The sequence below is a fragment of the Anomalospiza imberbis genome, chromosome 1, assembly GCF_031753505.1.
Source record: "Anomalospiza imberbis isolate Cuckoo-Finch-1a 21T00152 chromosome 1, ASM3175350v1, whole genome shotgun sequence".
NCBI classification, from domain to species: Eukaryota; Metazoa; Chordata; class Aves; order Passeriformes; family Viduidae; genus Anomalospiza; species Anomalospiza imberbis.
This window is the reverse complement of record NC_089681.1, coordinates 99,503,354-99,517,363: the sequence shown is the minus strand read 5'-3', so window position 1 is coordinate 99,517,363 and position 14,010 is coordinate 99,503,354. Positions and strand designations below refer to the sequence as shown.

General features: G+C 40.5%; 1 protein-coding gene across 14 annotated transcripts in view; it reads left to right on the top strand.

Annotated features, from left to right (window-relative positions):
• Positions 1–14,010, top strand: part of GLI3 (GLI family zinc finger 3) — a 204,360-nt gene that overhangs the window by 123,286 nt on the left and 67,064 nt on the right. For all 14 annotated transcript variants that reach the window (XM_068202060.1, XM_068202017.1, XM_068202022.1 and 11 more), the window contains one exon: positions 10,758–10,963. In XM_068202060.1, the coding sequence (XP_068058161.1) occupies positions 10,758–10,963 (206 nt within the window). The remainder of the gene's footprint in view (positions 1–10,757; positions 10,964–14,010) is intronic.

Genomic DNA, 14,010 nt, shown 5'->3' with positions numbered 1-14,010 from the left:
CTTTTCTGCATGAATTGCATTCCTCGGGGCCGCAAGTCTCCTAATTCTTCCAGTCGATTTGATTCCTGCCTGTGTGATTAGTCCTCTGCTCCAGCACAGTTGGTCTTTGCCAAGCAGGCTGCTTGCTAAGTGCCTTTAACATGAAGACCTAACTACATTTTTTAACCTCATTAGTGTGTAGGGCACTGCTTCATTCTGGCTTAATAACATGGCCACTATTGAATCATCACTTACTCTAAAACAGGTTACAAAAAGGTTACCTAAGTTGTCTGGTTTTCTTTTTGTATGACTGTGCTTTTGCTGGGTAAGTTTCTTTCAGCTCATATCCATTATTTAGCATGTCAGTTCCTTTTTTGAAAGGAGACCCACAGATTCTACTGAGGGAGATTTCAGATGTTAAGAAATTTTATATTTGTATGTTCAAAAAGAAACTCAGCACCTATTTGGAAATAGCAAAACTAAATAATAAAACCAGTAAGAAAATGTGGGTTTGGAAGAAAATTGGTAGAAGGCTTGGGGGAAAATTTTCCTTTTTGTTTCAGCTTTAGAATTATAATGACTTCATCCTCACCCGTTTAAACACAGGCTTTTTACTATAATGCTGGATTTACAGCAATGCAGCTGCAGTCTGCATGGCTTCACTTTGTCTTGTGGGTTCAATTTTTAGCTGAATGTATTGCCACTAAAATTTATTTCAGTTGCAGCTGTGTATAAACTTGAAAGGAAAAGGCATTCCCAGGCTTCCAAATGTTGTAAAGGCAGCAGAAAAGTTTCCTAAGAAGATGGTTTCACCAGGGATCTGGGGGAAGAAAGGAGGCAGTGGGTCACATGCCACTTGTAATGGTGCATTTGTGCAGTTGCATAGCACAGCCACTCAGAGGGTGAGACTTCATGATTAATGGTGTTTATTCTTGACAGAAGCCTCCTTTATTTATCTGCAATACAGTTTAGTGATTTTATCAGTCACCTGAATGAAAAATATTCAGTCATACCAATATTGCAGTGTAAATTGAGTAGAGTCACTTTTTATTATATCTTTCAGCCTTATCATCTGCACAGTAATTTTCTAGCAGGGGTTTGATATAGAAAGGCTGGATTTAGCTGTACTTGACATAAAGCCTCTTCAATTTCCTCTAAAAGTTCAGGCTACTCTTAGAAATGTGTATATATATATATATATATATATATATAAATATATATTAAAAAAATATATAACCCTCTTATCCAAGCAATTTCAGTATTTGAAAGAATAAAGATAAAATGCACAAACCTGGATGTATGAAATGTTGTTCATATGAAAACATCTAATAGCTCTGAAGCCACTGGTGAAATGCTCTTTACTGTTTAAGCTTGTGGCTTAGTGCAGTTCTTTTTGCATGGCTACGTAGTCTGACTTTCTTCTAATCAATCATCATCCAACTCCAATCAGCATACAGGCAGAGCCTATCGTTCATCCTGGGTGTAATTTCAGAGTTGAGGACTATAATGGCCACATACAGCACATTAGTCACTGCGATAACAGCTAGTGGCACTCCTGAGGAAGGGGGAGGATGGGGAAGAAGGGGAATAAAATTCTTCTTATTCTCACAGTGCATTAGTGAAATAGGAGCAAATGTTAAACAAATGTTTATTCAATTAGCTGACTTAACAGCATTAAGTGTGAGAAAGCTTCTGACACTCCTTTGACCCACTTTTTCTGAGAGAGGAGAGGAGTGGCAAGGGAGGCAAGAAAGGGGTACATTAATGCAGTCCAGATTTGTATATGTCTACATACTGATATGATGGTGTCTCTGGTTAAAGACTGGAAGGGATGTCAGGCTCTGCCTGTAGCCTAGAGTAAGCTAAAATTTGAATAGCAAATGGGACCACCTCTAGAGCATCAGAAGAGAATTGCAGAGCAGAGAAGTTTGCTGTAGGAATGCAGTTGGTAATTTTACTGCTCACTCTGTTATTACTAACAAAAGATAATAAGTTGGCTGTAGAGATTTTAGATTTTCCTGCTGCACTTTGTGGTACAGCATAGTTTGAAGGGAAAATAGTGTGTGGAGGTCCATGGCAATCTTATTCAAATAGCACTTCCTTGTCCTGTGCATCTGTTTTATATTCATGATGATGATTATTTCTGCATCAAATGCAACATTGCTACATTATCCTCCATCTATTAATGTACAAGTCAGTACATTACATTTACAAGTCTGTAAACTTGGAACCAGCTGAAGACAGGAAAGGAAAAATTTACCAGCACTGAGGTTGGGCTGTCCTATGAAGGTGTAAGGCCTTACTTTATTTATGGTTCAGTGCAAGCTGAGCAAAATAAGGCAGTGCCTGGATAAGGCTCTAGCAGAAGGAAGAGATGGAAATCACATGTTAGCATTACTTCTATTTACTGTTTACATTACTGCAGTGTCCAACAGCTCTGTGCAGGATGGGAGCTCTTCTGAGTGTTGTGCAAATATAAGGAGCTCTGCCAGGAAGAGCTCGAAGTCTTTGGCAAATGAACTCTGGTGAGTCAGCTCTGATGGCCTCAGGGTTTACCAGCCCCAGCTGTTTCTTTGCCCTGGGGATAATCCCTTCTCCCTCAGCAGGGCTGTGTGCTTTTGCCCCATTTACAGTCTCACAGCTTTGCTCTGGCTTCCTGACACCGGGCAATGAAGTGGCCAGAAGAGGCAGAAGATTTTCTGCCTGGGAGGGGCACCAAGCTGGGTACTCAGAGGCTTGAACAAAAAATTTGCCAGATAACCTCTGGTAGAAGCCTTGGGCAAGTGACATTTGCCGGCAGTAGTTATTGTTGGTGACTTTTTTTACAAGCAAGGAAATTGCCAGGTAAATGCATATAGTCCTCTCCTAGTCACTGATTTCTTCTCAGCATCATGAGAAGGATATAGAGAAAGGAGAGGAAGGCTGGGATGCTCTGTATTGCGAAGGCCAAGCAGACAGTGTTTCAGAGCAGTGCCAGGAGGCAGCAAAAGTGGTGGGTGGATGGAAGGAAGAGAAAAAGGAGAGGCCGGTGTGTGTGAGGAACAGAACAAGAAGACTGGACTTGACTTGAGGAATGCCAGGAGACAGTAGCTAGTTTTATTTACATTTTTCATAATGAAGGAAATTAAACAGTCAAAACTGTGTCAGCATACACATTTAAGGAATGCATGTCAAGCCTCCCAAGTCAAGACTGTATCATCTGAAGCAGCAGTTGCTTGCTCTAGTCACTACAGGTGGTACCGTGGACTGAAGGTCACCAGTGTTACAGCTGACCTTATGTAAAGAGTAGTCTATTAAATAACAGATTGAATATTCATGCATTTTAATGGCATAAACTATTCCTGAAGAAATCCACAATCCACCCATAGTTGGGTTATTTATTAATTCTTATAAGTAGCAGTGTATATAAAAAAACCCGGGTCTATGTTCAGGCAGTTCATCAGTTGAAAAGTAGGAATACAGTCACTGACTAAGGATTTAGTGCTTGATTAATGTAGTCAATTTTTAACTGTAACTACATAATGTTAACACTTCCCCAAAGAAGGAAAGGGGAACCAGAGTAATATTCTTTTGCTGTCGGTCAATGCCTAATTGTCATGCAGATTTCCAGAACCATGAACATCTCTTGTACAGTCATTTGTGTCCCCCTTTTTTTTTTCTGCAATGATGCCTTTTAACTTTATGTGGAAGAAACTTTTTATTCTAACACCCTGTGAGGTTGGTTGTGTATTTTAGGAATTTACATACCAGAACTGCACACATTTTGTATGGCATTCTCCTTGCCTGAGTGAGAAAATATTTGTAACATAGGATCTCTTGATATGACCTTTCCACTATAGATACTGAACATTTTCCAAGTGCTTTACCACAGTTTTAAAGATGGGGAAAGAATGGATCAGGAAGACAACAAACTTGTACAAGGTGGACAGCAGATAAATAATGGAAATGAAACCAAAGCCTGTCTACCTTAAACCCTGATCTAGCTTCTATGTGAACTACATAGGCATGGACCCACTCCTGATTTATTTGAACATGTATCTACTGAATGAAAGTTTGCTACCAAATCAGATTCTGTGACCTACTTCCCTATGCTGACTACAGTTCCAGTGTGAATTTTGGAGGAGAAGTGAATAAATATTCACTAGGTGTTGTAACATGGAAAATGATATGGGAAATCAAGAGGTTTTTTTTGTTTTGGGATTTAAAAAACATGCTCATGTTCTCCTTTTTCTTCATTTCTACTGTTAAGATAATATAGTTAACAGTGCTTACTCTTTTGCAGCACGTGAGCTGTTTTATATGAAGTGTGCTCTGACATTTCCATATATTCAAATAATTCTTTAAATGTTCATAATTACTTGCTTAATTTTCCTAAGTCCAAGAATGTGATGTAGCAGTTTTGAGGCAGTGAGTGATTCTAGGGGAATGGAGTGCCTGTTTGAAGCTGGAATTTCTGAAAAAAAATTAGGTATTAAAAATTATATTATTGATTTCCCATAGTATGTATTTATAGGTTTGATTGTTTACCAATTCAATGAGAAGTTAAAAGAGAAAAGGACTGTGGGTTCCATTTTAAAAATGCTCAGTGCTGGCCTCAATCTCCTTACATTGAAATTTCAGAACTCAACTTTATTAATAGAAAAACATTTTATTATCCAGTTGTTGGCTGCTGGTGCTGAAGAGTCAGTCTGTACAAGCAACTATGGTATTAAATAAACAATAGAAATTTAACATGGGAGATATCACCAGAGGAATTGAGCCACGTGCTTTAAAATAGGAGTCACCACATACCAAAAAAGTCCTTGTTTGTTCATCTTCCAGGTTCTACTAGAAATAAGTGTTAATGTTTTGTGGGCAGACATCAGAAGATTATTGCAAAAAAAAAAAAAAAGATAAAAGTATCATAGGCAGTTTAATGAGTTTAATATTTTTCAATTCTCCAGGCAGGGCTGAATTGAACAGGTATCAGAGAGACAGTGTGGATATCATTGGTATGAGAGTTATGCCATCAATGCTTGCTCCAGCATTGAATAACTTACTGTTAAATGATTAAATATCGAGGTTTGAACTTTGACATGTTCATAATATAACAAGATGGATGAAAAGGCAATAATAAATTAGGTTATGTTACAATATTTCATCCCACTTCGTTGACAAGCTTTGTTCTGTGAGATAGATTATTGTTCCATCTGTAACCTCAGCTCAGTGTCATATTTACAATGTTATAGTTAAGGATCACTTGCTGTTTTCAATATAAATGTATTTTTCAACAGATTCATAAAAGAGCCATTTAAAATTTTATCAGGACAAAACTTGGCATTAAGATTTCCAGTCCTGGAGTTATAGTTTCCTTTAAAATCAGAAAGAGCTTAAATCACTTTTTTTTTTTTTTAACATAGGTTGTTCTTAGAAGAGGTTTTTGTCCAAGCATAGCTTAAAGTTATTTGGAAACCATTTATGAAGGATCTCTAACGCCAAACCAACCTCAAAAATAGTAGTCCAGATTTCCCTGTGGCACAGACCTTTGCGGCTGTTCTGAGTAGCTTTACATCTGCTTCCAGAAAACATTGCTATTGAAGAATGCCTGTGACAAGTGGGGGGGTTGTACTGTGCCCTGGGGCCTCCTGTAGTTTTCATAGTTGCAAGAGATAGAAGAACAAGGACAATTTTCACTGTATTGATATTTTGGCATGTATTAAAACAGTTCAAGCACTCCAAAGCAAGTAAGTACCCTGAGGCCACGTTGCCGTGATTGGCTTGAATGGCCTCACTACCAACATCTCATGCATCCAGAACTCCTGTTTAGCTGAGCTGCCTGACCTGTGTTGTAAGTAGTGCCAGTTTGTGGTCCTGCTCCTGTGGTCAGGATCTGCACTGTAGGGAGCTGTTCTGCATAGAGGCCTCAGAACCATGGTGTAACTTGTCTCTAATCTGTCTTTGTCCCTGTCTCCTTCTGCACTTGACTGGCCCAACCCAGACCTGGTTTGTCACTTTGCCTTGTCTCAGACTCATGATTGACTGTGTTAGTAGCGTCTGGCTCTGGTCACTGAGATCTGGTGGCATGGAGTGCATTGCCCATGCGTGGCTCCTGGCTTGCCTTTTCTTAGGAAGCAGCTGGCCTTTGCTGCTCCCCAGCACCCTGAACTGGGTCTATTTTCTTTCCATCCCTCCCTCCTCAATTCCCAACTTAGTTTCATGCATGAATCCACATAAGATGGTTTCATGGACTTTGGGCTGATCCTCTAATCCCATCAGTAGAGCATTGAGAAGGTGGTTTGAAGGGCCCACAGTCAACAAGCTCTGTGCTGGCTTACTTACTAGGTCTTTCACCTCTAGTCATAGACAGACAGCAATATTTCACCTCAAGTTAGCTGTTCCATCAGTACCAAAGAAAGGGATAGGATTTGAATATGGGCAATCCTATCTTCCTCTTTGTAAAACTGGCAAATGCTTAAGTACAAAAAAAAACAGCCTAAAGTATGTGGTAGGAGTCCCTGTTATCTCAGTTTTTTTTCTGCTGATGGGAAGAATGTGTGATCCTCTCAAGATAATACTAGATAATGATCTGTGCATGCAGATCATTTTGAAATATGTATAACTTGCTTGTGCTTGCTCATCAACTCTCAGATTCCCATGATCTTCCTTTACCAGTTAAAAAAGGGCTGTATGGGCTGAAAAGGGAATTGGATTTGATTCAGTTTTTGTGGTGGTTAAAATCCAAAGCTGCTGCTTGCCAGTCTTCTTGTACACAGTTCATCTATTGCAGCTGTAAGCAACAAAACAAAATTACACACTGTTTTCATGAGTAATAACTGAAATTCTACAGATAGCTCACCCATGGTTCAGCAGTGGTCAGGAAAAAAACCCATTTTTTTAAAAAGGAAGCTTCACACATACTGTGATTTGCCCTTCAGCTGATGCTGTTCACAGCTGCTGACCTGTTGTGACTATGTAAGTTTTTAAGACTGTGCAGACACCTCTGCAACAATTCATCAAAGTGTCATGACTAATAGGAAAAAAAAATACACCTGTTTGCCCTTACACTGATCTCCCTGCCTCGGCACATGTGTGCCATTCACAAGCTGAGTAGTTGAGATTCCCCAGAGCATCAGAGTTGGGACAGGAAGAAGCTGGTGCACTGGGTTTGGGTGGGGAGTTGGAAGTCCTGTGGTAGATATAGAAACTGTGTGGAGCTCATGATATTTCAGCACCTTAGCAGTGAACAGGAAGGCCTTCTAGACAGGAAGGAGGGGATGCCTTCACAGCTAGCCCTGTTCTCTGTTCCTTCTCATTTATGTCAGGGTTGTAGATATAATCAAGGTTACTGAGAAAATAATAAAGTCATCCTAATGTGTCAGGATAAAAATTAGTGGCAAAACACAGTCACAGGATGTCTTTTACCCACAAACCTGGATACCTTCAACTATGTCTTGAAAGTGTGATCAGCTTTGTATGAAATTTGAATTGAGTTTGTCTAGAAGTAGACACAGAGGTCCTGATTCAGAAAAGAGCATACATCTGCTTTGCTCCCTCCCTTAAGTGGTCTGAATATGTTGTATAACAGAAGAACCCCTGAACAGGAGAAGATGCAGGGCAAGTTCTGCCTTCCCATGGTTTACAGGTGAGGCATAAATTGTCAAGCAGTATCACTGAAAATCTCCTTGCCTCTTCTAACGCTGAAGCCTCATCACATCCCATGAAATAGCCTCAGACCCAAGGCAGAATGCCATTCAACAGGATGCACGGCTAGGTTGCAGGATGCTGGGCTTGAAGGGTCCTGAGTTTGAAGGAGGGCCCCAGCTTGTTTCCCTGCTCATGACATCATGGACTAGATGACCTGTAAAGGTACCTTCCAATCCAAACCATTCTATTACTCTATACATGTGAAATAAAAATTAGGGGGGTGGACTGCCACCCACATCTGGAGATTTGATTTGTTTGTCACTGAATGAGTATCTGCAGAGCCACTCCTGGGCTGTACTGTTTGCTGTTTACAGGACGAAGGTTGTTCTTTATTGCAACAATGAGGTTGCAAAGCCACAGTAAGGGTGTTTGGCAGCACCCTTTCTAAAAGCTGCATTTTAGTTTGAAAGGAGGGAGTTAATACTTGCGAAAGATGTTCACAGTGAAGTTTAATCACAGAGGGAAAGGAAGGATATGTGATGTTTATTGGAATAAATCAGGATGACTCAAATTGTGGGCCTGAGAGCAGATGAAGAAGGCATGAGGTAAAATGGGTCTGTAGGGAAAGGGGAGTCTGGGAACACAGAGGAGCAAGAGAAGTCCAGACTGAAAGTGAGCGCAGAAGTTAGCAGCCTGTTAAAATCAGATGATCGAGAGAAATTAAGAAATATCAGAGTCCAGAGCTGGGAATTCTTTGTGGAATCTGATGATTTCTTATTTCTACCTCAGATAATGCCATTTATTTGCCTGCTGTTGATTGATGTTACCCAGGTCAGTGTCCTTTCCCTAGCATCCTAGGAAAACTGAGGAGCTCAGAAGAGGAGAGAGAGAAAGAGGCAGGGCTGAGGAGAAGAGCGGTGGAGTCCTGGTGTCCTTGAATGGCTCTTGCTGGATCTGGAGGGAGAAGCTGACAGCCTGGCTCTTAATCTTGCTCCTGCGGCAGCATTTGGCTGTTGGCCAGCTGGAGAGTGAATCACTGAGGCCGATACAGACTTTCAGCCTTCTTGCATAAGCATTTAGAGAGTTCTCTGTTCAATATGCACCAGATAAGTCTAGGGCCCCAGCCTGCTTGCATGCTCTTCATGTTTCTAAATAAGAGTTTGGATCACATTTAAAAAGAATCTCTTGTAAAATGACATCCAGACTTAGTTTCTTTGTTACTTTTGTATAAATTTGCTGTACTACTATATTTTCCTCACTGCCAGGAAAGGAAATTCACTCTGTTATGTGATACCCAGCTGTAGTACTTTTGCTTCCTACATCACCATGATTTTTAAAATTCTTGCCTACCAAACTTGGTCTCATAGGGAATCAGGAGACAACGAATATTTCATGTCTGGTGGGGTTTCATAGTACCAAGGTAAAAGATGCACTTCCACTGTAAAACAAAGGTACTTCAGAGCCATACAGACAAAAAGTTCTCTGAGGAAAGGAGATATCTGGTTTGCACAGTGGTGGAAAGTAGCTTCTGGTTTCAGGTTCTCAGTGCATTTCAAATATGCTGAAAGCATGCTAGTGAGTGGCTTAGCTTTATGTGGGTCACTTGCTTAAGTGCCAGAGGACATACTGCACTGTTGGTACCTGCTACTAGCACAAAATGCAGCTCTCTAACAAACTTTGGAGCTAGGATGTATTTTCATACAGGAAGGCTAAACAGGCTTACCTTGCAGAAAGCTGTTGGAGGGCGAGAAACACAAAAAAGGTCAGATAGGGAAGGAAAAAGAGGGAGAAAAACACATCAGGAGAAATCTTCATTCCTCAGATTTTACAAGCCCACATGGATTTAGTGGCAGGGAAGCTGGCGTCATGTTAGGAATTCATGACTTTGATCACTGTCCCACTCATATGCTAGCATTTCCTAGCTGATGGCAGGGCAGAATTGGCTCCTATGTAAGATTATGTTCTGTTGGCCTTTTAGGTGATGACAACTACCTCCATTGATCATGTGTATGTTAAAGGGAAAAAAATACATTTCTTGTTTGATTACTCTTTGTAAGCCAACAGCCTCAAAGGAACAGGCTGCCCTCATTGCTCTCACAGCTGCTGCCTGTGTCTGTGCTGTATATATGCTAAATTAATTGGAAAAACAGGGACAAAAAGGCATTTAGTTCAGGTCAGCCATTTGGACGACAGCAAATGCATGACAGGCTTAATCATTGTCTTTTGCCAAAGAGCAGGTTGGCAAGGGCAGGCACTCCAGCCCCTTGTGATGAAATTTGAACTTTTTCCAGTGCCTTTGGAGATGGGATGCTGTGAGAGAAATGTCTCCAAGCAGAGCCCAGACACTGTCATATTGGCAGGGTGGGATGATGGGGAGGGTTATGGCAGGTTATTTGTCTTTTGTCAGCTTTCAGCCTTGGTTCATCACACATAGCATGAGAGAGCACCAAGCTTTACCTTCACAAAAATGATGTAGTTAATTAATGGGGTCTTGTTAAAAAACGTTGGTCACTGGCACCATACTAAAAACACACATATGCAGCAATTTTTCTTACTCTGCCACCAAGTTTTGTGCCTTTTGTGACTTTTTCATGGGAAGGGACAGCAACAAAAAAAAATGCTCCAAAGAACCCATGTGTCTTAATGGCTTCCAAAGTTTGGGACTCCTGAAGCGGTTTCTGTATAAACATGCCATCTTGCACTTTCAGAAGGAGTAAGCTTGGAAAATGAAGGGCATGGGTGCATTGTGGTACTCAAAGCTCCTTTTTCAATAGCCACGTGGTTTTGAAGATGTAAATGATTCTGAATCTCAGTATGTATTCCATGATGCAGTAAGAACTACTATGTAATACTGTGTGCATTTTTTGCACTAATTGAAGTGATTTTCTCCTTAACTCCTTGGGGAAAGGGTATTGAGGGGTGTAAAGATTAAACCAAATATAAAGTCATGTTAAAACTGGTCAGAAAAAATGTTACTAGTAGTGGGGACAGAGAAGAATTAATTTCCCATCCTTTTTCATTCCAGGCAGTTGACTTCAGTACATGTGCAACCCAGTTGTATTCTTTAAGAAACAAGTGTGTTACCTTTATAGTATTTTTCTCTATTGTGTAGATAACCTGGCTGGTTTTGTTTTTCTTCCTTTTGTTTCTTCCAGGCCTTCTGCCTTATCTAGTAGCCCAACATACTCAGAGCTGCCATTCCTTAGAATTTCCCCGCACCGAAATCCTGCTGCAACATCAGAGTCTCCCTTCAGCACCCCTCACCCATACATTAACCCCTACATGGACTACATCAGGTCCCTGCACAGCAGCCCATCCCTCTCCATGATCTCGGCAGCCCGTGGACTCAGCCCAACAGACGGTGGGTTAAGACAGGCTTCCTGTTTTCTGTCATTGTAGCAACTTAAGTTATATTAATCTTGTCAACATTTTTCCCCCTTGTTCAAAGCAGCTTCACCAGGTTTGTCAGACATATTCATTATGTCATAAATGTTTCAATACTTCATCAGCCGATGATGGCTCATTTGTACATCTCACAAATGTTGAAACTTCAGGGAGAAGAAAAAAAAAAGCTGCCTCATTCAAAATTTATGCTGGAAGGGTGGTGTGTGTCTTGTGATATCTTTTGTTTGTGGGTCTAACATGGGGTGTAATTCTGATCTCCCAAAAAATCCATTGTACCTGCACTGAATTGAGTCAGATTCTTTATGAGTTCACATCAGTGTATAACCATGGAGTTCTTCAGGCACAAAAGGCTTGTTAATTAAAACAGCATTTTTCAATCATATAAAGCATGCACTGACTAGTTACATTTAGTCAATACTTCTGTTGAAGTTATGTAGAATTATTTCAGTCCATCCTAGCCAACGATATGGCCAAAAGAAAAGATGCTTATGTAGAAGTGGCTAATGATCAAGATTGTCTCTTTTAATGTACATGGTGGGCAGTATACTTGACATTCAGTGCTTTGGGTCTTGCTGTGACCATGGCTTTTACTTTCCAGGCTATTTGGGCTGAAGTGAGCTCCTGTGATCACTCTTATCATTACTAGCACATTTCTTACTCATTTCAGTGGGAATTTTGCCAAAGTGAGCCGTCAACAGAGTTGCAAAAAAAGGCTGTCTTGTTAATAGTATGTTTTTCAATAGTGGGTAAGCATAAGCAGTTTGACATTTCAAAATTGTACCATTTACTGAAGGGAACTGAAATATAACATAGTCAGAATCAACTATGCAGAGAAAGGTAATTAAACTGGTACTTTAACTATAGGAAAGATCTTCCCAGCGAATTCAGAAACTTACCAGAGTTAAACTGCCTTTAGCTGAATTTGAAAAATGAGTGGTGCACCCTATCCAAACGGATAACTAATTAATCCTCGTTTATAAGAATATATACCTTTACAGTTAATCCATTAGTTATGGGCACATATTCTTATGAGAATAAATTTTAATGACCTATTGTCAGTCAAGGTATATGGCATGCACATAGGGCTTTTCCTAGCAGCACTTTGGATGTTGCATGAATTCTTCCTGATTCTACCCTTTTTGTTTTAGCAGAAGTATTTTTTTAAAAAATACTTTTTTAAGAAAAAAAATTGAATGGTCAGAAAGGCAAGTTTTGACTTTTAGGAGCTTTGGTGCTTTAGATGTAGGACAAAAATGACAGAGCTATAATGTAATGGCATATATTGGGAAAACTCTTGTGGTGTACATCTGGGCTTTTTCACAGAAGCTTATGTGCAGAATACCTTGCTATCTTCAATACTCTTCAGGTCCCATTCCTGCAGAATTTCATTTATGCTTAAGGTGTGTTCCAGTGTCACATGAAGAAAGGTCTGAAGGAAACCACCTATCACCACCTATGACATTAAGCTGTATACAGGCTTGGTCTCAGGCGTCCCATACTGGATTCACTTGCAAAGTGGGCACAGAGTGTTCCCTGACCCAGCACCCAGCTGATTCTCCAGAAACATCCAGAGATGTCACAGGGTAGAATTTGGTTTCAGATTCTGCCGCCTAAATGTAGATGTGTACAGTATAGAAATGCGTGATCTTTCGGTGTTGTTCTGCCATAGTAATCCAGTGAGCTGTAGGTAGTGAAGCCTCAAGAACTATTCAGTTCCCCAACAAATGGACACTTGGGATGTTAGCAGTTGAGTCTGGAGCTCTGTCGTAATTATGATGGTGCTGAGGTTCATCTGTCTGCAGTGCAGGTGTTTGGTGTCAGTTCAGGTCTGTGAAATGCCCTGCCTCAACTCCACCTGCCACCTCAGAAAGACAGTTTTCTCCTGCCAGCCTATGTAGCTTGGATACTCCCAGGCTTTCAGATGGCATGAGACACTCGGGTGTGGACAGTACAGCTGAGTACACTCTGTCTTAATGCTCATCCCGTGAGTTTTGATTGCTGGCTGTAAACACAGCCTTAATCTGTCAGAAGTGTATGCTAAATTTACTAGCTTAAGCATCTCTCTTGAGGTTTTAAACAAATACGTGTTACTTCACACTTCCTGTAGGCTCACAGTTCATCTTTGGACAGTTGCCACAGCCCTGGTGTTGCACAGCATCCAGTGAAAATACAGTAACTTGATTGAGGCATTGAAGATATCTCAATCAAACGGCATGCTGTTGAAAAGCTGCACGTTTGTTCCCTGGAATCCATAGTCTGTTGTATGATCAATCAGGTATACAATAAAATGCCTTTTTTCAGATATGGGTTCCTGGGATCAGAGAATCTGAATCATGGTTTGAGCACTTCTAGAATGCAAATGAAACACTCCTGTGCCCTAAAGGGGTGCATGAACATAACCAACTAATAACGTAAAGGACACCATGGCTTAAGTGATATACTATTTGAACTCTGAAAACATGGAAGTTGTTACTGCTTTTCTGAAAGCCATAGTGAGATTTCTCTTGCTGCCTAATTGCTTTAGGACAGTTAGATAATTAGATCAGTGTACTATTGGGCTCAGTCTGTCAACTCACAGATCTGGGGATGGCCAGGAGCCAAAACAATCTGGAACATAACTCTTGTTGCTTCTCCTTAGCCAGCAGATTTGGTGGGTCAGGGGTGGCTGAGGACTTCTCTGAGGATTTGGAGCAGGGGTAAGGATGGAGTTGTTGGTGTGTGTTGAGGAAAGTACTCAAATGCAGCTCAGCTCTGCCTATGGTGCAGAAGCAAATGCCTCTGCTTATTGAAAAAGGGGAACAAAGCTGGAGCTACCTGGGAATAAACGGGAAAAAATTCAGGACTGAAGGTCTTCCCATTTACCCTTCATTTGCTTTTTACCTTTATGCAATATGTCATTTAGTAGGCTAATTTTTTATGTTTGAGGGAGGTAGTAAGGAATAATCTTTTAAGAGCACCAGAACATTTCTTGGCATATGAAACATTTAGTAATTATGTGTTCAC